The sequence below is a fragment of the Magnolia sinica genome, chromosome 13 (genome assembly GCF_029962835.1).
Source record: "Magnolia sinica isolate HGM2019 chromosome 13, MsV1, whole genome shotgun sequence".
Taxonomy (NCBI): Eukaryota; Viridiplantae; Streptophyta; class Magnoliopsida; order Magnoliales; family Magnoliaceae; genus Magnolia; species Magnolia sinica.
The window spans coordinates 49,239,730-49,265,070 of NC_080585.1; the positions used below are offsets into that span (position 1 = coordinate 49,239,730).

Sequence of the window (25,341 nt, forward strand, 5' to 3'; positions counted from 1 at the left end):
ATACGTCAATGTGATGGCAACCATCCCAGATCGCCTAGATCTTAAGGGTCCATAATCTTCTGATCTTTAATTTGTTGAACAGGAGCCGCTGCTGTGTTTAATTTTTAACCGTGGCTTTCTTGAGTGCCAATACAACGTTTGGTATTTTCTTCAATCTGGGAGTTTTTGGCACATAGACCAATAATCCCACTGATGCCCATAATATCAACAGTTTGGATCACTTGACTATGGGCCCCACCTGTACAAACTAAAAATCTAGTTGCAAAAAACCATGCAAGAGAAAAATGATGATACAGTTGCATATAACTTGCATGATTCGATTGTCACTTCACCTGTACAAGAACGAGTCCCTCCAGTCAAGCGCATGGTGCACATGGGATTTTAAGCTACGCACACAGCACTTGCATGCAAACCAGCACTCACATGAACAGCTCGGCTACAGAGCCCATGGCAGCCTCGCCCCCTCTCTCGAGCAGGGCAAGGGCAAGCTCGGATTCATGCCACCCACAAAGCCCGTTGGCCAGCTTGCGCAGCGTCCCATGCTTCACCTCTGGGATCCATGCCGGGGTGAAGCTCACCACCAGGCCCACAAAACACGATACATAGGCCTTCCACGTTGCCGTGTCACACCCCAGCGATATGTTCCCCTCCAGCATCCCCGCTATGAAATCCATGTGCATCCCAAACACGCGGGCCCTCCACAACGATGCTGATGTCGCTGCCACAGTTCCCTCTATCCCCCATGCAAATGTCCCAGACAGCACCAATAAGTAAGCCATTGCGTACCCTTCTAGGATACAGGCTGCGTGGCCTGCCGCCACCACCCCGGGCTTCCCTTCCCTCGTTGTGAGTAGCCATGTGGGCATTGTCTCCTGGTACAACACCTGCACCAGCTGGGCCCCACCTGCAGCACATAGGAGGCTAGCCCCGAGCATGGCCACCTCCTTTGCCCGAGCTGCCGCAGAGGCAAGCGATGGCCGGCTTGATCTCAATCGGGCTGAACCCATAGTGGCCCACCCAGCTGCAGATTCCCGGGCTGACTTGGTAACCAGATCCAAGATCATGTCGCTGACGAAGTTGACATCATGGATCGCCCTACATGTGCGGAGATAGAGAAAGCCAGGCGCAAGATGGATGCGGCCCCCACGGGCAGACATGGAGGTTCCCAAGAGGCCAGACACACTCCCAGTGGAAGCCGACACCTGCAGGGGCCTGAGGAAGGATGTGAAGCAACTCCTGAGGAGTTGGCTTATGGCATCTCGGTCCTGTCTCACGACGGACCGACAGCATGAGGTGACGATGAAGTCATGCCACCGGCGAACCTTCTGGGCCCACAAGGCTCCGATGATTGGCATGCTGGGCCAAGGGCAACCGGATCCGCAATTTTCCAATGCAGGTCCAGCAACACCATGGATATACTCTATGTTCTTGTCGAGTTTGAACGTGATTGTTAGGCTAACCATCGCTGCCATTGGTAATGGAAGCATCGGCATCCCACCTGTGAAAATACAAAATATCTATAAAATCACAGCTTTTTTTTTACGATCAATCAAGAAAAAAAGAAGTCAAGAGGGCTTCAAAGAAACTTGCTCAAACTTGGATTCAAGTCGAGTTCAAGGCCTGTTTGGGGCACTCTTTCAAAGGGTGTTTGACCCCTAAGTGCGGTTTTGAGCCAAATCCCGTATTGTTGTGTGTTTGGATGCACTTCTGCAAACCCCATTTGAGACCAGTCATCAAAATAGGCACTAGAAAGCCCATATAAGGAAGTGGAAAATTGACCAACAAAGTCGATACAGACTTGCTTTGGCAGAAGTTGCGTCCAAACGGGCCTTTGGAATTCAACTAGGGATCCAACCTTTCTATTACCAAAATCTTGAGACAGGAAAATCAAAGAGAAACTCAGGCAGCTTTACAGAAAATCAAATGAAGAATATAAAGCTGAGTTGATGAAGGGCAAACCAAGTTGACAAATCCCTAAGGCGGTGGCTCTTTGTTTGGTGGGCAATGGTGAGGTGGCATTAGAATCCTGCTGACAAGCAAAAGTACAGTTTGATTCCAGACAGGATTTCTCGTGCACCCATTATTCATAAATCCAAACAGTTGATCCGATGATTAGGAAGAGATCGGCAAAGATCAAAGCGATGTTTTTGTGTTCAGTGGTGCACAAAAGATACATCCATTTCCGGACATTCCAATCGCGGAAGGAGAACTACAAGATGTAATTGAATGGGCTTCATTGCAATCATCCGTGGCATTGAAACTTCCATAGCAGATCATATTACAGATTTATGTCATGTAGAAGCATCCTAGCTCAACATTTTGGTGAAAAATGCCATTTGGGTTCCTGTTTTTAAGTTGGCAAGCATTTGGGGCAGAGTGAGAAAGGAAACCCACTTTAGTGGGTTACTAGTTTTCTGCTTTTCTGCCCCCCAAGAAGCAGATTCCGGTACCCCATTTGAATATCGACTTGTGGAAATGGCCTTCTGCACGCAAGGATTCCCCAGCTACTCCAAAGGGAAGTTATAAAGTCATGCCTAAAGCCTTTAAAATCATGTAGTGTGACCCACTTGAATTTTTGAATGGCCTGCTTTTTGGTGTTCTTTCATCCTTGTGGGCCACCCCAGATCAATGGTTGGATGGAAGAAACAGAACATGGTGGGCCCACAAACATTCTCCTAGGATTTATTAGTTGGATGTCCCTTTCCAGCTGTTCCCCGTGGTGTGGTCCACTGAGTTTTTGATCAGGCTGATGTTCGGACCCGTTACTAAACATTGAAGGACAACCATGGTGGATGGGTTGGATCTAATGCACCGATCATGGCTGATCACACCAAAGGGAAACATACAATCATGCCTGGAACCTCTAAAATCACATGGCATGGCCCATCTGATGGAATGCCTGATTTTTGGTCCCTTAATCTTTGTAGGCCACACCAGATCAATGGTTGCACATGGAAGATACACCATGGTAGGCCCCAAAATCAGTCTCCCCAAGGTTTTATTGGTTGGGTGTCCCCTCCCAGCTGCTCCCTGCAGTGTGACCCACCGGAGTTTGAGATCGGCTGATTTTTGGCCCCATGGCCATAACACTGAAAGACAAACCCCGTGATGAGTTGGATTGATGCGTAGATCATGGTGGGCAACACAGAGGTCCACACCACCATAACTTAAGGTAGTGTCACAATAGGATTATTACTTGTGTGCGTGCGTGCACACATGCACATGTGCGAAGAATATTCACACAGACTGTACTGAAGAATGATCACATACAAGGCTTGTGAAGAATGATCATAAGCCATGTACGCCTCACCATGATGTGTCAGAAATCCAACCTATACGTCAGAGGAGGCGAACAATCAGTCTCGATCCATAACTAATGTGAGCCACACCAAATGTTCACCATAGGTTTGTGTGTGGGGCCCAGTGTGTTGTTTATATGCCATCCAACCCATTTGTCACATGCGCCCCATGTGGATGAAGGGACAACCCAAATTTGAGGCTATTCCAAAACTCAAGCAGGCCACCACGTGGTTCAGAGGTCTTATGCATGATTTTACACAATTCCTTGTGGTGTGGCCCACCTAAGTTTTCGATCTAGCTGATTTTTGTGTCCCATTTTCATGATGCAGTGTCTAATGGATGATTTGAATGTCTAATAGGCATCATGGTGGCCTCCACATTCCCACACAAGCAACTGTTAGTCAACTTCCATGAGCCACAGCTCAGAAAAGAGTGAAAATCATGCCTAAACCTCTAAATTCACTTGGTGCGGCCCACCTGAATTTTGGAATGGCCTATTTTTATTTTTATATTATTTGGTGTGTTCTTGTCTGATGAATGGATTGGAGATGTCATGCACCCATCACGATGGGCCCACTGAGGTCTACACAACCATACGTTTTGGTAGTGTTGACAATTTGATCATTCTCCACACACACAGAGACCTGGCTTCCCATGAGGTTGAGCGCTGTGGCCCCACATTAATATGTGATGCTGATGGACATCCACGCCGCGCATTTGGTAGGTTCCCTATAGACTATGGGATGTGCCAAAAATCAGCCATATCCGGAACTCAGGTGGGCCACACCATCTAAAACCATGGAAAATCATGCCCAAAACATCTAAAAGCATTTGGTGGGGCCCACCTGAGCTTTGGAATGGCCTAAAATTTGGTGTGACCCCTCATCCGAGTGGGCACAATGGATGGGCTGGATGTCTAAACCACATCTTATTGGGCCTTATATACAATCAGGAATGTTTCAATGGGCAGGCATCCACTCTCAACTTTTGCCTGTGGTATGGCTCACCTAAGTCATGGATTGGCCTAATTTTTAGGCCCATGGCCCACCATGAAAGGGTGCATCTGATTAATGGGATGGATGTGTGCCACACATCATAGTGAGGCCCACAAAGGTTGCCACATAGTGCCATTTCCCTGGAAGCAGATTGCGTACTGAGTAACTCAGTACCCTAAGCGTACTGAGTAAACTCTGTGGGACCCACCGTCATTCATGCATTCTATCCACTCCGTTCACCACTTTTACCAGATAATTTTAATGCTTTAGCACAAAAATACAGTCTATACAATCTCCAGGGGACCACACCAACGGAAACAGTGTGAATTGAACTTTTACCGTTGAAAAGTTCATGGGGGCAACGGAAGTTTTCTATCAAGCTGATATTTGTTTTTCCCCTTCATCCATGTCTTTTTTATCTTATTAAAAGGTTGGATGACAAATAAACATCACTGTGGGCTTTAGAAAGGTTTCAATGGTGGAAATCAATACTTCCTCTGTTTCCAGTGGTATGGTCCACTTGAGATGTGAATATGCTTCAATTTTGGGCTAAACACCTAAAATGATCTTTAAAAACAGATGGACAGCGTGGATAAACCACATTCATTCACGGTGGGCCCAACAGAGTTTACTCAGTACGATAAGAGCGTACTGAGTAACTCGGTATGCAATCCGATTTCCATTTCCCTATATGTGTGTGGGAATGGTCAGTTGCGCACGAGTTCTTATGAGAACCTTTTGAGAACTCATTTCTGGTGATATGAGCTCAAAATCCAAACCGTCCACCTGATGCAGCACCCCATGAAACCCCTAGGGTCCAACTTTTACCCTAATCCAAAACTCTGGTGGGCCATGGAAAAAGGAAATGGTTTCGTCTCTTGATTTGCCTCTCTTTCGTCATGGCCCACCAAAGTTTTGGATCAAGGTAAAAGTTGGGCCCTAAGGGTTTCATGGAGTGCTGCATTAGGTGGACTGAGCTCATATCACTGGAAATGAGTTCTCAAAAAGTTCTCACGAGAACTCGTGAGAACTGGTGAGCAGCTGAGCATTCCTCTACACGAGTCATGCTCACCTGCGCACTTTCTGACGTGAGCACCTGTGCACACCTTTGCACGTATGTCATGGGCACAAAATCCAAACGGTCCATGAGATGTGGCACCCCATGAAACCTCTAGTGCATAACTTTCAGCTTGATCCAAAACTTTGGTGGGCCATAGAAAAGAGGCAAATCAAGGGAGGTAACTGTTTCCTTTTGCCATGGCCCACCAAAGTTAAGATCAGGTTGAAAGTTAGGCCTTGGGAGTTTTATGGGGTGTTGCATCACGTGGACGGTTTAGATTTTGCTTTCACATCACGTATCAAAAAGTTCTCATGAGAATTGGTGCCCAGCTGAGCATTTCACTATATATATATATATATATATATATATATATATATATATAAGAGCCACTTGTTGCATTTACAACCCCACTTTTGATGCTTCCATCTACTTTTCTCTACTTCCACCTAGTGGGCATGCTAGAAGAAAGAGTATCGATATGTATGAAACTATATACTTGAAGTAACCTGAGTAAAAAAGCAGTATCATTACCAAAATAGAAAAGCAGCAAGAGATGAGACTGAAAATAAGTAGAGAAAAGGAGGTGGAAGCCAATACCTGGGTAAGAACCGGGGGTGTCAACTCCAGCAGAGGCGAGGATTACCTTTATTTCAGATTCGATAAGGAAAAGGTTTGCAGCAGGACTAGGCCAATCGGTACCATTCATCAAAACAGGTTTCCAGATACCCCGAGTAATTTCAGCAGAGAAGTAGCTGATAATAGCAGCGAGAGAGGCTGGTAAGAAGTCCACGAGGTCCCTTAGGCCTGCAAGGTATTTTGGGGTATGAGTTATTTACATTCAGAATAAACTAGAAAATACAAAACAGTTTCATCAAACTCAGACTATGACTTGAATCCTACAATTTTATTTGAAACCCATGGAAAATGATATGTGGCTCGAATTGAATCTGATTTGAAGAAATTTTAGAATTTTGGAGTTGTCAAAACCCATTAGCAAAATTATATTGCAAAGACTATCAGAACAGCAGTGAAAACTAGTTGCTTCCTACAACCAGAATGCTGCAAGGTTGTTGATTGCGGGTTTGGATGGGATTTGCTTGAACGGTTAATGTGCTAATTGTATGCTATTCTTTGCATGACAGTGGAGTCTTTGATTTATAATGAACTCATCACAACAGTTTGGTTTTACCCATCCAAAACAGGAGGAAACGGCCCTTCATGGGAGGTGACAGTTTCTGAACAACTTAACAATGGACCCGTTAAGAGAATCATAAATGGATATTTTGTACTTGTCGTGTGTGACGATATGTGACAACAAAGCCCACATGCACCTCCACATGAGGACACATACCAAGATGGCACGTTTGTGGGACCTTTGGGCTGTGCATCAAGAACCCACCATTAACTGAGCTCACCAACCTGCTGATCAGTTGTGCTGCATTTGTGTGCTGAATGTGTATGATTGGAAATCCCTTCTCACCCTCTGCTGTTTTATATATGTGGTCTGATCAACTGCAAGGTGGTCTCACTTGATGCACAGCTCAGATGTCCTGTAAATTTGCTCGCATGGCAGATGCCAACACATGTAGAGCCCAGTGTGGGGTGGTGCATGTGGGCTTAGCAAAAATACTTCTAAAAGACCAAAAAAGGTGACCAAATTACATTTAAAAAAAGAGACAATGCTGTCTAGACCCTTAAGTTTTGGTTGAATTCCGAAAAAATAAATAAATAATAAAATTGTTTTAAAACTATTTCCTGAAACTCACTTAAGGTTTCTGCCGTTAGCCAAAAAACCCCCCACACCATTAGGTATTCCATACTGTATTTTTAAAAAGACACTTTTACCCTTTCATGAGAACAACTCATGTGGCAAACGTGGCAACCCATCTCTCTGTGCTCGGGGCTGTGTGAAGCTCATAGAGATGTCCGTGACAAAGTCATTCCGTCTGTCTGTTTTGAAAGACCACAATAGAATAGGATTTTAAAAATCAGGCAGATCCAAAACTCATGTGGTGACAAAAGTTCTGTATCAGGATAATATTTGTCCCTACAGTTTATCTGAGTGTTAATAATTCTATGAATAGTCTGGATGGCATATAAACATCATGGTCAGCTCCAGGAAAGTTTCAACAGTGGGCGTTGCTCTTCCCACTGTTTTTTGGTGTGGCCCACCTGATTTTTGGATCTAACTAATTTTTAGAATCCTGACCTATTGTGGTCTTTCAAAACAGATTGACGGAGTGGATTTTGCACGGACATCTCTATGGACCCCACACAACCCTGGGCTTAGGGTCATAGGCAATCCGCTTCCAGGGACACGGATTGGGTACTACCCTCACCAGGACATGGCTAGAGACAGATGGTCATGTCAGGGGCTCTGTGGGGCCCACCGTGATGTATATGTTTTATCCAGCCGCCCATCAATTTTGAAATATCATTTTAGGGCATGAGCCCAAAAAGGAATCAGATGGTCCACGGAAAGCAGTGGGAATTGAATTCCTACAGTTGAAAACTTCCTAGGGCCCACCACAATGTTTATTTTCTATCTAACCTTTTCATAAGATCACAGACTTGTACGAAGGGAAAACATAAATATCAACTTGATCTAAAACTTCTGTAGCCCCCAAGAAGTTTTCAACGGTTGGCCTTCAATCCCCACTGCTTATTGTGGTGTGGTCCAATTGAGCCTTCAATCTGCCTCCTTTTTCGGCTCATGCCCTAAAATGATATGAAAAAGTAGATGGACGGTGTGGATAAAACATACACATCATTGTGTGGGTCCCACAGCCACTAACATGACTGTTCGTCTCTAGCTACATCCCGCTGGGGTAGTATCCAATATGCGCTTGGTACCGGACGCGTATTTCTTGCAAAAGCCTTTTGCAGAAGTTCTGCACTAGGACGATAAGTGAGGCCCACCGTGATGTCTTTGAGTAATCCACCCTGTCCATTCGTTTTGCAAGCTCATTTTAGTACATGCGACCAAAAATGATCCAAATCTAAGACTCAAGTGGGCCACACGAGAGGGAAAACTAGGAAATGCCTTCCCAGGCTCCACCTTGATGTTTATATGCCATCCAAACCGTTTATAAGGTATTTCCCACCAGGACGAACTGAAAACACAACTTATCCTGATACAAAACTTTTGTGGCAAGACATGTTTCAATGGTGGTTGTTCAATCCCCACTGTTTCCTCTTGTGTGACCCACTTCAGTCATAGATTCGGCTCATTTTTTTGTCGCATATCCTAAAATGAACTAGAAAAAGAGATGAATGACGTGGATTTCTTATAAACATCACGGTAGGCCCCACCTAGCTTCCCTGCCTAAGAACTTCCTGCCAAAGGCTTCAGAGGAAATCCCGCTAATTCCAGGGTAGAGTGGCACTCCTTCCGCAACACCTTGTGGTTGGAGTTTCAAAAGTTGTGGGCCTTATCATAATGTATGAGGTACATCTACACCATCCATCCATTTTTTGAGGTCATTTTAGGGCATGGGCCTAAATATGAGGCAGATCCAAATCTCAAGTGGACCACACTATAGGAAATGAAAAGGATTAAAGGCCTACCCTTGATGACTTTTTGGGGGCCAAAACATTGTATGGAAAAGAGGAATTATGATGGACCTTTATTTAGGTCCACGTTACCTAATCAACAGGTTGAATGGAAAAAAATAAAAAAGGAATACAATGGGCCCTAACAATTTTTTAATGGTAGGATTTAATTGGCACCGTAAACTATTGTGGGTCCACATGAGAATTGGATCTTTTCCATTTTTTTGGGTCAAGCCCTAAAATTATAATCGATGAAGAATAGATGGCGTTGATCAAACAAATGCATCATCATGGAGCCCACGGCATAGTCCACCGTGCTGAGTGGATTTCAAGCCTCACGCAAAGAACAAAAATCTTAAAGGGGCATTACTATCTTTTTGGAATGCAACAAACAGAGTTCTCTAACTATCGTGAGTCAAAAGCAAGGTGTTCCGTAACGGTAACGGTGGCCATAACGGTCTCCACCGTTACCTTTAGAATACAGGGCATAACAGTTGTTACGGCCATGTAACGGCCGTTACGGTCTCTTTTATTATTATTATTATTATTGAAAAAAACCTCAAAAAACGGGTATCTGCCCTATAATGTTGATTAAAAGTATGAAAAACCAGTATTTGCCCTGTAATAGACCATTACAGAGTTATCATGGCCTTTATAGGGGATGTAACGTGCCATTAATGGCAAGTATGGGTTATTTTTTTCCATAATGGCTGTTACGGCTGTTATGGCTGTTACAACCCCGTAACGTGTAACAGTTGCCACCATTACCTTTACGTAACGGCCTTTACGACACATCATGGTCAAAAGTCAAAATATGTGGCTTTTTTACCGTATTTTGAAACCATGGGTGGGTTTTAGGAAATAGTTTAAAAGCAAGATTTTTGGGGGGGGGGGGGAATTCAACCAAAACTTAGCATCTAGACGGCATTGTCTCTAAAAAAAAAAAAAAAAGATGGCTAAACAAACTGCCACACACCACCAAAGTACAGGCAAAAGGAGGAGAAAAGGGAAAGAAGAAGAAGAGCAAGTAGAACTATGGAAACAGACAGAGCTATATACCAGAATATCTACAACAAACCTGTTGTTAAGTCCCGAGACGACAGTCTTCCATGGGCACAAGCAGTCAACACTGCTTCAAGAACGAAAGGAATAGCTTCCAAGACCTCCCATGCAGGGAGCATGGGCCTCTGATAAGCATCATCTCCCGAATTCACAGGCGAGCCACTTATGTTGCCGCTTGAAGGGTTTGAAGAGTTGCCCGACACAGCCCCACCCTTGGTCATTTTCCAATAAATCATACTCAGAATCTTATTGCCAACTTGATGAACTGGATTTCCACTACATAGGCCAGAAAGAGTTGAAGCTATGCAAGCTTGATTTTGACAGTACCAAGCTCGTAGCTTTGGGAAGGATTCGATGTAAATAGGCTGAACCGATGGTCCATCAATTGGGTTTGTAGCCTTGTTGGTTGTAGTGGTGGGATTGTGCAAAGCAGCACGGCTGTTGCGCAATAACAAGAGATACTCCAGTGTAAGTACGCACTCTGTAGTTCCTCCACCACCTGCTGTAGAATGTTCATGTGGTGGTCTATAAAATTTCCACAAACGAAGAAGGAAGAGAAATGCACATGAGAAAACAGTGTATGCTGAGGGTTCATCACTGGTGGTTGCTTTGTGAATTGATGTGGGTATGAGGGACCCAAAAGCCTCACAGACGGGCATTAAAGCAGCGGCGACTTCTGGGACCTGTCGGAGAGATCATATGGCAATGATCAATGTCAAAAAAAAAAAAAAAAGCATAGGCAAATACACACACAAACATGGTTTTGATGCCAGACAAATTGCTGTTGCTGTGAATGTGCATGTTAACTTCACAGAAAGGTTGAAATCCACAATCCACTCCTCTCTAGGCACAACTCATTGAACATACATGTGGCATGGACGCACCTCTCTATGGTAGTATTGCAGTCCATGATTTGGAAAGTCTGCATTGGCATGTGAGTATGCCACATACAGTAGGAAGCGGATTGCGTCCTACCACCGCCCGGACGGTAATCCGTCCAAGCGGAGCTCTGTGGGGGCCACCGTGATGTAAGCGTCTTATCCATGCCGTCCATACCTATTAACGGATCATTTTATGGCATGATCCAAAAAACGAAGCAGGTACAAATCTCCAGTGGACCACACCAAAGGAAGCAGTGGTGATAATGACACCCACCATTGAAACCTCTCTAAGGGCCACTGTGAAGTTTTTTTACCATCCAACATATTCATAAGGTCTTGTAGACCTGGATGAAGTGAAAACACAAATATCAGCTTGATCTGAAACTTCTGCAGCTCCCAAGAAATTTTTAATGGTGGTCCCTCAATCCCCACTTTTGTGGCCCACTTAAACCTTGATTCTGCCTCATTTTTTTTATTTCATATCCTATAATGATTTGTAAATAGGGATGGACGGCGTGGATAAGACGTTTGCATCACGGTGGCCCCCACGGAGCTCTGCCTGGACGGATTACCGTCCAGGCGGGGGTAGGACACAATCCGCTTCCCATACAGTATGGATGAGTCACTGCCATTTAAGAAAATAATAAGAAATGACAAACAATCATCTAGCCCATGAAAGAATAGATCTGAAAGAGGTTTGTCAGTCCCACATGCATCTGTCTCCAACCAAGCATGTGGGACATCTGCAGGGTGCATAACGTGACCCCCACCATGAATATGACCCAATGCAAAAACTAGGCTGGTCCACTAATCAGGTGGGCCACATGTACATTGAATGGGGAATGTTAGCAAGTTCTTTTAAACCTTCCACACTTTTGATATAGAATGCCCTCTTGATGAGTTGACCAGATTGGCACAACCGTTTCAAGGGTTGTGTGCGCTGTAAAACCTCCAAAAAGAATGATGCATAAGGCACAGACGAGAAGAAGACAGGTGCAGATAGGCCCCTTCCCCTTTGGGGCCCATAATGTAGATAGGCCCCTTGCACTTTGGGGCTCATAATGGATCAGTCAATGCCATTGAAGAAATGAATAACTTGCACAAAGTAGTCTAGCCCATGAAAGAATAGATCAAAATAAGAATGAAGCAGAAGAGATAAAGAGATAGGAATGCCATGATTAGAAGGGAAATTCTTCACTTACCACACCATATAAAGAAAGGATGTGAACGTTATCAAAAGAGGACAACCCAAAAAGGACAGCATTTAGCATGGACATATAACCAACTAAATGACTCCCAGGCCCAGAAAATTCAGGAGGGACAGGAGGAGATAGAAGCTTGACTGCGAAATGCACCACATGTTCCTGCAAAATAAAATCACCTTTAGATGAAAATTAAAGAGAACGATCGAATTGACAATTTTTAAATTTCAATCCTGAAGCATGTGATATATTCAAGAACATTTAACAGTTCCAAGACCGGGAGCTGTAGTGAGAATATTCAAGCCCGTGATATTGGTGATATTGGTTTCAGTCCGTTCAAACACTCCCACGGTCATATTGACATACTGGCAATATTTTGCAAATATTGCGATTCTTCAGGGAGGGAAAAACACTATTTCCAGAATATCATTAAAATAAAATAATATCATATCACTTGATACCTTTTTTCTTCTGAAAGTATATATAACTCAATGCGGTTGTAGTGTTTTTGCATTTTTTATTAATAAAGAATTATATATATATATATATATATATATTAGTCATGTATCTATGTCATTTGATAATCTTTGGGGGGGAGAGTGCCTAGAATAGAGTTGAGTGGCACTCAATTCAGTGCTGTTTTTGTCTGAAGGAGAATGGTGTGTATAAAAATGCAGTTTTGGGCTTAAAACACAGATTCGCAATATGGGAAAGCCGTTTTTCCTCTTTCATAAACTGCATTTTTTTTTATGAGAGAGGTATTTGGTTCTTTGGTAGAGTGCAATGGTTGATATGCTAGTGTTCAGAAATTTTACACATGGCATATATAAATTCCGATTAAGCTGCCTAAATTGTGGGACCCAGCAATAGATACATCCTCATCCAAAATCAAATCAACTAATGATCCCAACCTTTGATTAATAAGCATTTGTTAGTTGAATTTGGTCTGTTGAGTAGTTTTCATCTTGACCACCCATTAAATGTCCACCAATTGGCAAGTTAGCAAATTAAATAAATGTAGTTTGAGGTTTCTGGGCTGTCAAAATTGGAACCCATAATTTGGCCATTTTAATTTAGATACCTGTATGACATGTGTTGTTTTGCAGTGCCTGCGCATCAATCATCACACCCTAACACAGTATCAGAGTTTGCCTCTACAAGGAATGAGGTGAACCAAGCACTTAAGGGGTTACACCTCTATGATAATTCACCAATGTTTTGAAAATGTTGGTGACTCATCATCCTCACGTGGCACTCAAATAAGCTATCCAGACCATCAAAATTGTGGGGCAATTGTTAATGGAGCATATCTCAAAATTCATAATAATGAAACAATGCTAACCTTCCAATTGATGGTCATCAAATGGATGATTAAGAGTATAATAGTGAATGGTTCAAATTCCTAGCGTCAAATTAGGCAATTACTATAATTTGCTAAGTGCAATATTTGGGTTATGCTCCAACCATATTGGGCCAGAAATTTGGACGGTCTGGATCGTTGTATAACTATGCTGTGTGAGTGGTGGAAGATTCATTGCAATTTTTTAAATTGTGGTGAACTCTCATAGGAGTTCATTCTTGTATAGTTCGCCACCATTTTCAATTTTTTTTAAAATGTGAACTACTAGAGGAGTCTACACTTGTATAGTTCAACACCAATCTCAATTTCTCAATTGTGGTGAACCACCATAGCAGTCTACACTTGTATAGTTCATCACAATTTTCAAATTTCAAATTGTGGTGAACCATAATTGGGCCAGCAATTTGGATGTCTGCATTGTTGTATAACCATGCCATGTGTACAGCAGAAGAGTCACCACCATTTATTAAATTGTATCGAGCTATCACGGGGTCTAAACCTGTATAGTTCACCACCATTTTCAATTTTTTGAATTGTGGTGAACTATCATAGGAGTCTTGCCTGTATAGTTCACCAACATTTTGAAAATAGTGGTGAATCATCCTCCTCACAAGTGAAATTCATGTACACCTGATTAGACCATCCAAACAAATGGAACATTTTGTATGGAAGCGTATCTCAAAAATCACACTGATCAACCAATCTTGACCATCTGATTGATGGCTATCAAATGAATGCTTAAAGGTACAAAATTGGGTGCTTCAAATTCCAAGTGTAAAATCAACTGGTCACTGCCATTTGCTCAGTGAGATTGTCCATATACATTGAGCCAGTAAGTTTTACAATCTAGGGTATCGTACAACTGTGCAATGTGTGCTACATTAAAGTGCATTCACTTTTCATAAAATGAATTTTCAGATGTTGACATTCAACTAGCATTATGAGAAACAAAAACAAAACCAAACACCACTATCCGAACAGAAATTTCAGAAAACATTCCTAAAAACTGCATTTTCATAAAATGGAGTTCTCATAAGTTCTCGATTTTCACCTAGCAATTTGGGGTCGGTTCTTAAATGGTAGATTCACATCAGTTTTATGATCGACCACCCACAAGATATAACATGGGTTCTTGGAACCATCCATGGAAGAGGCTCACATTAACACCATTCACATGCCAAGATGGCCCCTCTTGCTATTGATCCCCAGCCCAACTTTTACTTGCATGCCACATAGGGCGAGAAAGCAAGCAGCGATGTGGAGGGGCAGTTACAGGCAAACCACTAGGCACGAAGTACCCACACATGCATGATTATGCTCGAGTAGCTGGCTGCTCAAAATAGCAGAAAACTGCCAATACATGAATACCAACACAACTCGCATTCCAACATGGTCAGACCCCACATTGCACCTAAGCAAAGCTATCACAAGCTGCCTTCAAAAGATTTCATTCTAGGTAATAAAGACAAGCTATAAGATTTCATAGTCTGAATTAGTCATGCTTACACATGCATGATTTAATACTTGAGACATGCTCCTAGCAGGATTGACTTGTAGCATCCTTTCATTGAGTTGGCACCAATGCCACCCCAACAAGGGAAGAAGATGTCATCTTTCGCTGCAAGCAAAGGAGGCAGCGACAAGGCCGAGAATACAAGTAATGATGCTGGCAGCATCACGCATGCAATGACACTCACCATCACGTATCTATATATTCCCCCTTTTTTATTTTCCAGGAAAATTGCATGAAAATGTCCTGAAAAAAAAAAAAAAAAAAACCTACACCTTGAGAATCTCCCAAGAAATTCCCATGCTAAAAAAACAGTCAAGAAATGACATTTGTCACTTTGACCACGACCAATGCCAAAAACTTCCAACTCAATTCTGAATTTGGCTTTTCATGTCCAACTCTTATTGATTCCTCCTAATCAATGAAAATCTTTTCGGCTTATAAAATTAGGGGTTTGAACTGTCTTTGGAGCTTGTATAAATGGAATTGACTCAAACTGAGGTTTGGTGACATAGCACTGCTGTCAAGCCTCTGTCATGAATAACATCAACCAAAGGAGCTAGGAAGCATCTTGTGAAATTTCGACAGATAGACAGCACTTTGAAAGTGATTTATGAAAAATAAAAAAGGATTACAAAAAAGTAGACAATCTCATAAATGCTCCCAAAACTTCGAAAGTACAATCTCATCATCTACAGATCCACTAAATTGATGCAGAAATTGAAATTTTGTTCAGCTTGTTGAGATATAGTTTATAAGGGTCTCCTTGTAATAAAAGGAATTGAAGGGCTTATTTATAATTTTGTTACAAGTTTTTTAAAAAAATAAAAGAAAGAGAATAGGGCAGACAACCCTAATTTATCTTTTTCTCTTTTCATTCTTCTCTCTTCCTTCTCTACCTCTTTTCCTCCTCCAATCTTCCAGTCCTATCGCCTATGTCATCTTCTACTTGGTATTAAAGCAAGGTTCGGGAGTTTTTGGGTGGGACCCACGGCTGACATCCTCACGTCATATGGGTGATGTCAGCAGCGTACCTTCAGCTAGGTCCCTTGAGGGAGGAAAATATGGCATTCAAAAGAGGATGGTTTTAGAAGATTTTTTGTGATTTTTTCAGCATTTATTTGTACGTATTTAAAGGTTATTTTTTCAAAATAGAGAATGCCCAAAACTGTGAACCTTATTTTTCATCTGGCTCGTGCATCTCTTTGAGAGTTCTTTTGGGGATTTTTTCCACTTGCGTTTGGTACATCTGACTATTTGCTTCCTCTAAAAACAATAATTGTTTCTTTCTGACCAGATTTGAAAGAATTATGATGACATTTGGTGAAAGTAGGGTGTCATACAACCTTGTTCTTGGTTTTTTTTTTTTTTTTCCCTGGTAAAGCTCTTGATCTTCTGGTGAATATTTTTTTACCACTTAATGTAAATATATAAGGATTATTTTGTGGAAAGATGTCGACTTCCAACAAGTTCATACATTTCTGGGGACTAAAGTTCCATTCTGACAAGAGGTTTCTATGGCAACAACCCCAGTGAGCCAATCAGAATCATGAAGTTGGATGGCAAGATTTTCTTGAATTATGTCAATCTGTCAAGATGTATATCGGCAAGTGACGAAAACTAGGGCATGTAAATGGTCGGGTTAGAGAACAAGTTATGGATGATTCTTTGTACGATAAGTGGGAACAAGAAAACCTGATGGTGATGTATTGGCTTCTTAATCCTATGCAACCTCATATTAGCAAGCTTTTTTGTTCTTGCGAACAACCAAAGAAATCTGGTATAAAGTTATCAGAACTTATTCCAACGACATAATATTGCTCGTGTCTATCAGTTATGTCAAGAGATTACTACTATCTGTCAGGAAGAGAAAAGTTCAACTACATATCACTCCACTCTAAAGGGCTATGGGAAGAGCTTGTTCAGTATTTAGTTATTACAATGGGATGCTAATGTCGACAGGGAGAGACATCAAAAATAGGTTGAACAGAAACAGACGTTTTTTTTTTTTTTTTTGCTGACTTGAATTCTGAATATGAGTTAACCCATGTGCAGAATTTGGAAAGAGATGAACTTCCATCATTGGATCAAGCTTATTCTTTAGTGTAGAGTGAGGAAAGCAGGAATAAGGCCATGCAACCAATTCTTTCTAACAGTGACCACTCAGCCCTTGCAATATGTTCTAATCCCCCTAGGGGTGAAAAAGAAACTACATGAAGAATGAAGTGATTGATGAGAAGGAAAAGTTGAAATGTGACCATTATGGAGAAACTTGGAACACGTGAGAGACTTGTTGGGATCTCCATGGTTGACCAACAAAATTCAATTGCTAGAGACAGTCGCCTTCATCCAGTGGTTTTGTTGATCCATTTGCTTCTCATTCCTTAGGTACTACTTCCTATTCCACAGCACCTCCTTTTGGACGATCTTCATCAAGTTTAGAAAGCTTATCTTCCTTGGACTTGGAACGCTTCCGCAATCTTCTTTCCAAATTGGATGGTCCATTTGCTTCTACTTTTTTTGCATAGTCAGGTATATATGTGCTTGCTAGCCTTGTCAGACATCCTTCATCCAGTCCATCCCGGATCATTGATTCATGTAAGTCTGATCACATGACGGGTTTGCCATCTATTTTTTCTTCATAGAATCTATCATTTGGAAGGAATAAAGTGAGAGTTGTGAATGGATCCCTACTTTCCATTTATGGAAAGGGTGATATCAATTTGAATAATCACTTATCTCTCTCTTTTGTGTTTCGTGTTCTAAATTTATCCACAAATTTGTTGTCTATTAGTAGTCCTAGTAAAAATTTAAATTGATGTGTAACTTTCTTTACCAGTCATTGTGTTTGCCAGGATTTGGTGATAAGAAAAACGATTGGGAGTGGTTGTGAAGCGGATGGTCTCTACCTTCTGCATATCTCTGGTTCTCATGCAGCTTTTCACTTAAGTAGTAATCTTAGTAGAGATAATAATGTTGCGTAGATTGAATTGGGGCACAGTCATTTAGGACATTTGTCTTTTCGAATATTGAAGTTGTTATTTCTAGACTTGTTTAAATTAAGTGTGAGTCAAATCTACAATGTGAAGTTTGTGAATTGTTTAAAAATTGTAGATCAACCTTCCATCAAGTTTAAGTCTATTTACATTTCATATTATTCACCTAAATGTGTGGGGACCAGCTCCCATTGTGTCCATAGACGGTTATCGATATTTCATTTCTTTTGTGGATGACTACTCTCGTTGTACTTGGTTACATCTTATGAAGACTCGTGATGAAGTACAATATATTATTAAAAAATTCCATAAGATGATACTCACACAGTTTGATATGAATAAAAAAATATTCTGGTCAGATAATGCCCATGAATACATTGAAAGCACATTATGGGAGTACTTGGAGGAGCATGGGATGATACATCAAAGTTTTTGTTTGTATGCCCCTCAACAGAATTGTGTGGCCAAACAGAAATTGTCATCTTCTTGAAGTTGCTCAAAGTGACTTGACAAGGATGCACGTTCCAAAGTGTTTTTAGCAGATTTAGTTCTTAAGGTCGCCTATCTTATTAATCGTACGCCATCAGGGTATAGAAGTTAAAATTCCCATATCAGGTCCCCTGTCCCTATCAACCTTTTTCATTGTCCTACCTTGTGTTTTTGGGTGTGTATGTTTCATTCACGTATTGGGTCAAAACTGGAACAAATTAGATCCCAAATCTATTGAAGAAATATTTCTAGGTTATCCCACTACACAAAAGGGATACAAGTGTTTTAATCCTGTGTCTGGAAAGCATTTTATCACTATAGATGCCACGTTTTTTTAATTTGTGCCTTTTTTTCTCATAATCCTACTTCTTTAGGGGCAGCTTAGTGTGAGGCAAGAGGCATCCTCCTCCAGTCTATCCCCTTCATGTTCCTTACACTCCATTGACTGATGTCCCAGTAAATTCAGGACATCCTACTACTAGTACTACTACTGACATTGATACAGTGAAGGAACTGCGAGTATATTCTAGAGGCCAGAAAGGGGTGACCACTGAGACACGCTCACTCACTGATTCTGATTCCATGGAACCAGGTACTGTTTCTTCTTTGTTTATTCCTATTTCTTCTGAGGATAGTCATCCCGCTGCTTTACAAAAAGGGAAGCATCAGTACTTCACATCCTATATCTAAGTTTGTCTCGTATACAACCTTGTCCCATTCCTATAGTTTATAAGGGCCTCTTTGTAATAAACAGAATGTGAAAGGTTTATTCGTAACTTTCTTATATTTTTTTTCCTTTTTCTTTATTTTTTATTTTAAAAAGAGTGAGAATAGGGTTACTGGCCCTAACTTCTCTTTTTCTCTTTTCATTATTCTCTGTTCTTTCTCTTCCTCTTCCTCTTCCAATCTTCCTGTCCTAGCACCTAACCTCATCTTCTACTCAGCTAAAAACCATGAAATAAGGAAACTCCATTTTCTAAAAAATCTGTCATGTTCCACTCGTTTTCGGCACGTCACCACCTCTACTAGGGAGGGGAAAAAAAAAAACCCAAACTGATCTCATTGTATTTTGGCAGTGTTCACATACTATTTTATAATTCCAATTTGTTTTGATATAGATTGCAAACACATTTTTCTTTATCCTATGCATCTAAAAATAGGATTTATACAATAACGCATTTCCCAATATAGTTTATGTATACTCCAGATGTGTGGCCATTTTAAGTTTTCTAGGTTCCCCTTGTTTGATACATCATAACCTTGTCTAACACAAAGACATGCATTGTCCATGTCTACATTACATATGCTGGAATTATAAGATATGCATACCCTATGCATACCCTACCTGGACATTCCACCCGCGGCTGAGAGATGCACCACAAAGGATCTTAGCAGCAGCTGACTTTTCTTCTTCTGACCCGTTTAATGCAATGTGATATAATTTCTGAAGCTCCGCTAAGCTTAAATCAACAACAACAACAACAAAATCTGATCATGCAACCATGGAACACTTAATACAGAATCCTCACTAGAAGGCTACTTAACAATCATTCACATTCTGATATTAACGTTTATCAAATTACTACTATGCATGTTTTCCATGATTGTTTTAAATTGTGATGACTCATGTGCCAATGTGCCATACATGGTGCACATATGTAAGTCAATCCACACCAAGTTATCTGGAATGCAGATCGCTCCGGAATGCACTAAGGGAAAGGGCACACTATTCACTACTTCGGTAGGTGATACACAAGGGGTAAACTCAGCTGTGTTGTTTTGGCAAACAATTAAGTATATCCAATATGCTTATATATACAAATCGATGTTGTAATTTATATACAAAAGATGAATGACTATTATAAATACTTCGTGCATAGTAGTATGTCAATGTCTATAATTGTATAAATTCAAGAATAAATTTCTAGATTTTTTTTTGAACAGTAGAATAAGTTTCTAGATTCTAAATAAAACTTAATTAGAACCTATCAATGGTAACGGTGCATGACAATAATTTGGGGTTAGTAAAGATAGGGATCAGGATCACAAATGACCAATGTATTAAATAGTGGTATCAACCAAGCTAGCTCATATGATACAGGCTGATACCTGTATAGGATGATACTACACACACACACACACACACACACACACACACACACAATGCTTAGTTGCGCACCAATTCTCACGAGTTCTCGTGAGATCTTTTTGAGACCTCATCCCACGTGATGTGAGCCCAAAAACTGATCAGTCCACGTGATGCAACACCCCATGAAACCCCCAGGGCCCAACTTTTACCCTGATTCAAAACTTTGGTGGGCTATGGCAAAAGAAAACAGTTTCCTCCCTTGATTTGCATCTCTCTTTGCTGTGGCCCACCAGAATTTTGTATCAGGGTGAAAATTGGTCCTTGGGGGTTTCATGGGGTGCCGCATCACATGGACCGTTCGGATTTTAGGCCCACAACATGTGTGCAAAGGTGCGCATGTGTGCAGGTGGGCATGCCTTGTTAAGGTGCAAAGGTGTGCACATGAGCCATTCTTTGTTAAGAACGCTCTGTTAGGCAGTGTCAATTTGACCTGTTGAAAGTCAACCAAATAGGCCCAAATCAAACACAAATCAAGCATGATTTGGTGGATTAGGGTGGCCCATTACATATTAATATAACAAAATAAAAAAGATGGAAAATTGGAGAAAAAAAGAGTGATGGTTTATCCCTTCTACCAATTCTTCCTGAAATAGTCCACTTTGCTTTGATTCATCAAATCCTACTCAAATCTTGTGTTTCTGATCCTCAAAATAGGCTGAGTCTAGTTTATAATTAGTTCCTAAGCTTCCTTGAAGGTTGAAATGAAAAAAGAAGTGGAAAAATGAAGGCCCTTTATGGCCATAATAGCTTGTCTCAGTTCCCGAATTGATATTGATACAGGGTTTATCGGCCTGTGTTAGCCAATTCGCCTCAGTATCAGCATGATGAGGGTGACCATTTGCTTTAAATATCAGCCAATTCATAACTGTTTTTTAATACCATGCAAAAGACCCATAATCTGGATTATGAGATCTGAGTCCAAATATGTTGGGTGTTTGCCGATCTAGGTAACATTGATCAATAGCAGCCAAATCATGGTTCCCATCATAGATGGAGCAGAAGCAGAAAGTCAGAATAAACAGACAATCTTAACCATATCATATTAGCCACTGAATTTGGACTACTGGCTGGTTTCTTTTCAACTGTCCATTGATGGCTGCCAATTGGATTGTTAGAATCATGAGATAAATGTGAGTTTGAAGACATGATCCATCCACAATGGGGCCCAAGTTGGAAACACTGTCAATATACATGTATGGTAGATGAGCCACCACTAGAAATGGTGGAAAGTGAACATGGTAGTCTAGCCCTTTCTATTAAAAGGATAATTCTAAATACCTCGTAGCAGGAGTTGCAATTAGGGCATTTTTCAGGGGATCAGTTAGCTGAGCTCCTTCCATGAAGGTTGACCAAGGAGACTTTTGGACTGGGGATGAATCTGTCAATGATGTTGCAGAGGGAACCACATAACCAGGCCAATAGTATGCTGATGTGTCAATCAATTTTCGTGCGATACAAGCTTCAACTATGAGATGCCGCATGTTTCCAACTGCCAAAGAAAGAAAAGATTAAGCGAAACCTGAAACCAGATATAAACTAGAATGGGATCAGGTAGTGTCTAATAGAAAAAAAAAAAAAATAGTCCAGTGGATTTTAGACAACCAAATTTCACAATACAATGAATTTTACAGGAAGTCTGACAAAAAAAAAGAAGTAAGAAATGCAAAGTGCAATTGTACAGTTTAAAGTATGCATGTGGCCCCCCCTGATATCCTGACAGCCTGATTTTCTTGCCACGGCACATACACAGCAGACCCACCTGATGAATAGGATCCAAAATCCTACTCTGACAGAGGGCAGCAGTAAATGAGCATCCTTTTTTTCAATTGCAGGGTTAATTTGCATACAAGTTTGGGGTGAACTTGGAGGTCGATCAGATTGCAAAGTATGCCAATTTCTTTCAATGTGCGACGGGCTGCTTTCCAACTACATTTGTGGGTCTTCCTTTGTGCATTGGTAAACCCCCTAAAGTTTTATGGGACAAGGTGATTGAAAGAACAGGTTCCTACCTAGCTAGATGGAAATGTAGATACTTATCCCTGGGGGGCAGGCTCACCCTTATCAAGGCAGCGCTATCGAATCTTCCCCTATATTTTATGTCTTTATTCAAATGCCCAGTGTCTGTTTTGGCATCTCTCGAGAGACTTAGAAGGGATTTTTTGTGGCACGGGAAAGAGGACAAGAAGAAGTTTCACTTGGTTAATTGGAAGGAAGTGTGAAAGCATACTAAAGATGGAGGGGCTGGAGTAAAAGATCTCAAAAGAATGAATCAGGCTCTTTTAGGCAAGTGGAGTTGGAGGCTAGGGACCGAGAATGGTACTCTTTGGAATAACTTGATCAAAAGTAAATATGGTTGCTCAGAAGGGGGGTGGTGGACAAAAAATTCTTCCCCATACAAAGCATCGAATCTTTGGAAAGGTACTTTAGAAATCAAGGGGAAGGTTCTTAAGGGAATGGGTATAGCGATTGGGAAAGGTGATCGCACTCGATTCTGGGAAGATATTTAGGTTGGTAATTACACTCTTGCAGCAAGTTTTCCGCAAATTTACCATCAAGCTCCTAATCAGTCTATATCAGTGGACTCTTGTTATTCGATCCTAGGGGGAGCAGTTGTTTGGAGTCCAGTGTGTAGAAGAAATCTACGGGACCAAGAGGTCGAAGAGTAAGTCGCTTTGCTTAGTCGCATTCAGAACAGCAACCCAGATCAGTCCATTGAAGACAGAATAGTGTGGCATCCCGATAAAGATGGGCAATTCTCGGTCAGGTCCTTGTACAGGTATATTGTGAAGAGTGTCTGTCCGGTAGAAGAGATCCCTTCTCACTATGTTTGGAAACTTCAAGTGCGTCCAAAGATAGAATAGCTTCTTTTGGGTGGTTGATTGCTAGGAATAAGGTTCTGACTGTGGACAATCTAAGAAAGAGAGGCATGTGCATTACTATTATCTGTTTATGTTGTATGGCGGATGAAGAATCTGTGGACCATTTGTTCGTGCTCTGCCCGTATACCTATCGTATTTGGTCTGATCTCCTGTCTCGATTTCAAGTTCATTGGGTTTCCCGGATTCGGTTTGTAGTTTGCTAAGAGCTTGGCAGGGAGTTAGGTGTGGTAACCAAAAGACTATTCTCTGGAAAATCTCCATCCTAGCAGTTTGGTAGGCTGTGTGGGAAGAAAGAAATGGGAGAAGTTTCAACGACACTTCCAAATCGATAGAGGATACAGTTAAAAGGGTTATTCAGTTTATTGTTGAATGGGCTTTTGCAGTTGATAAGCTTAAGGGGTGTAATTTGTCTTTCTTAGGGTGCATCTGATCGGCTGTCTCAGTTAATCAGTCCCTTGCCTTTGTAATCTCTTTTTTTCTATAAAATTTATCATTATCTGTGAAAAAAAAAATAATAATAAATTTGCATAAAAGCATTTTGTATTGAAAAAAAATAAATAAAAATGATATGAATAGAACCATGAAAACCCTTTATTAGAAAGATCACCTGCTTTAACAGAAGTGTCACCGTAGCCGAAACCTTTGAAACCGTCAGTCCCATTCTTGAAACTAGATTTGAAGCTTGCTGCCTTAGAAGCAGCATTGTTTGCTGCAATGACCACGGATGGCGGAGGCGAAAGGAGCCCAGAGAACTGCCCCAGTACCTGAAGGGAGGATATCAATCCGTGCCTTCTAGAAGCATATCCATTGCCATCTATACCATGGTCATAACTAACGACCAAATTCCCAGATGCGCCTCCGCCTCGATGTGATGGCATTTCACCCTCTTCCTCAATAACACGAACAATTGCCAGGGGCGTGATAGACAAAAGAGCACATAGCCGTGCATCGAGATGTGGTATAGGTCCTTCCAATGGATCACGCTCCTGGAAAATAGCATGAACAAGATAATAAATAACAGCTGGCAGATTCAGTAAAAGAAGAACTAATGGATCATGGTGCATCACAATGTCAGTGTTGTGATGAAGTCTTATATGCCCAGTCCACACGAGTGGGGCCCATGGTTCAATGACTTGGATAATTGATATCATGTCCACAGTCCACACAACACTGCCCCTCCCAGATTGGATGATCCGAGCCCTTTGATAGGCAGACTATGAATGTACAGGAGGAAAAGGCCATAGACTGAATGGCTAGGACCTTGCAACCTTGTTTGGCAATCCCCATCTACAGTGGGACTCGACAGATCCTCTGTCCACTGAAAAATGACCCCACCCAGTATGGAACTAGTGCATCAAGATCTTATTCACATCCTAATGCATAATGTCCCAATAATTCCCAAAGAAAAATAAAATAAAATTTGCCCACTGAAATTCTGTTTCAAGGAGAAAGACTCTGAAATGCAGGTTGATCTTAACTCGTTGCACAAGCCGAAGAGCCGAAACCCAGAGTGCTAGAAAGGTCTCTTGCCAGCTTGCTCGGTTGATAACTTGGAGGGTATTGATTAGTTCTGCAGTTGATTCATCCAAATCAGAAAAAATAGCACATGGTAGGGATCCCCTACTATATTTAAAGAGGAATTATAGGTTATGATGATGATGATGATGATGATGACAAATGTGGGATTGTAGGGGGGTCCTGAATCTCCTGTTACATCTGGACATGAATAATGTCGTTTTGCCCAGTCCATACAAGTGGGCCCATGGTCCAGTGAGCAATAATTTATGGTGAGATGACCCTAAAATCTTCCAGAGTGGAAGATCTTAGGCATCAATCCAGTCGTTGACCCTTTTATCATCTTTTGCTTTATTTCTTCTTAAACATCTTCTGTAGGTCACTGATTGAT

The 25,341-nt window shown here is 41.4% G+C and overlaps 1 protein-coding gene across 2 annotated transcripts in view; it reads right to left on the reverse strand.

The window, feature by feature from the left end:
- Positions 1 to 272: 272 nt before the first annotated feature.
- The window catches only part of LOC131223750 (mediator of RNA polymerase II transcription subunit 33A-like), a 32,002-nt gene continuing 6,933 nt past the window's right edge, over positions 273 to 25,341 (reverse strand). For both annotated transcript variants that reach the window (XM_058219251.1, XM_058219252.1), the window contains exons 5-12: positions 24,914 to 25,005; positions 24,043 to 24,421; positions 21,835 to 22,045; positions 19,753 to 19,867; positions 12,053 to 12,214; positions 9,986 to 10,652; positions 5,953 to 6,159; positions 273 to 1,498 (exon numbers count right to left, since the gene is read on the reverse strand). In XM_058219251.1, the coding sequence (XP_058075234.1) occupies positions 420 to 1,498; positions 5,953 to 6,159; positions 9,986 to 10,652; positions 12,053 to 12,214; positions 19,753 to 19,867; positions 21,835 to 22,045; positions 24,043 to 24,421; positions 24,914 to 25,005 (2,912 nt within the window). In that variant the 3' untranslated portion in view covers positions 273 to 419. The remainder of the gene's footprint in view (positions 1,499 to 5,952; positions 6,160 to 9,985; positions 10,653 to 12,052; positions 12,215 to 19,752; positions 19,868 to 21,834; positions 22,046 to 24,042; positions 24,422 to 24,913; positions 25,006 to 25,341) is intronic.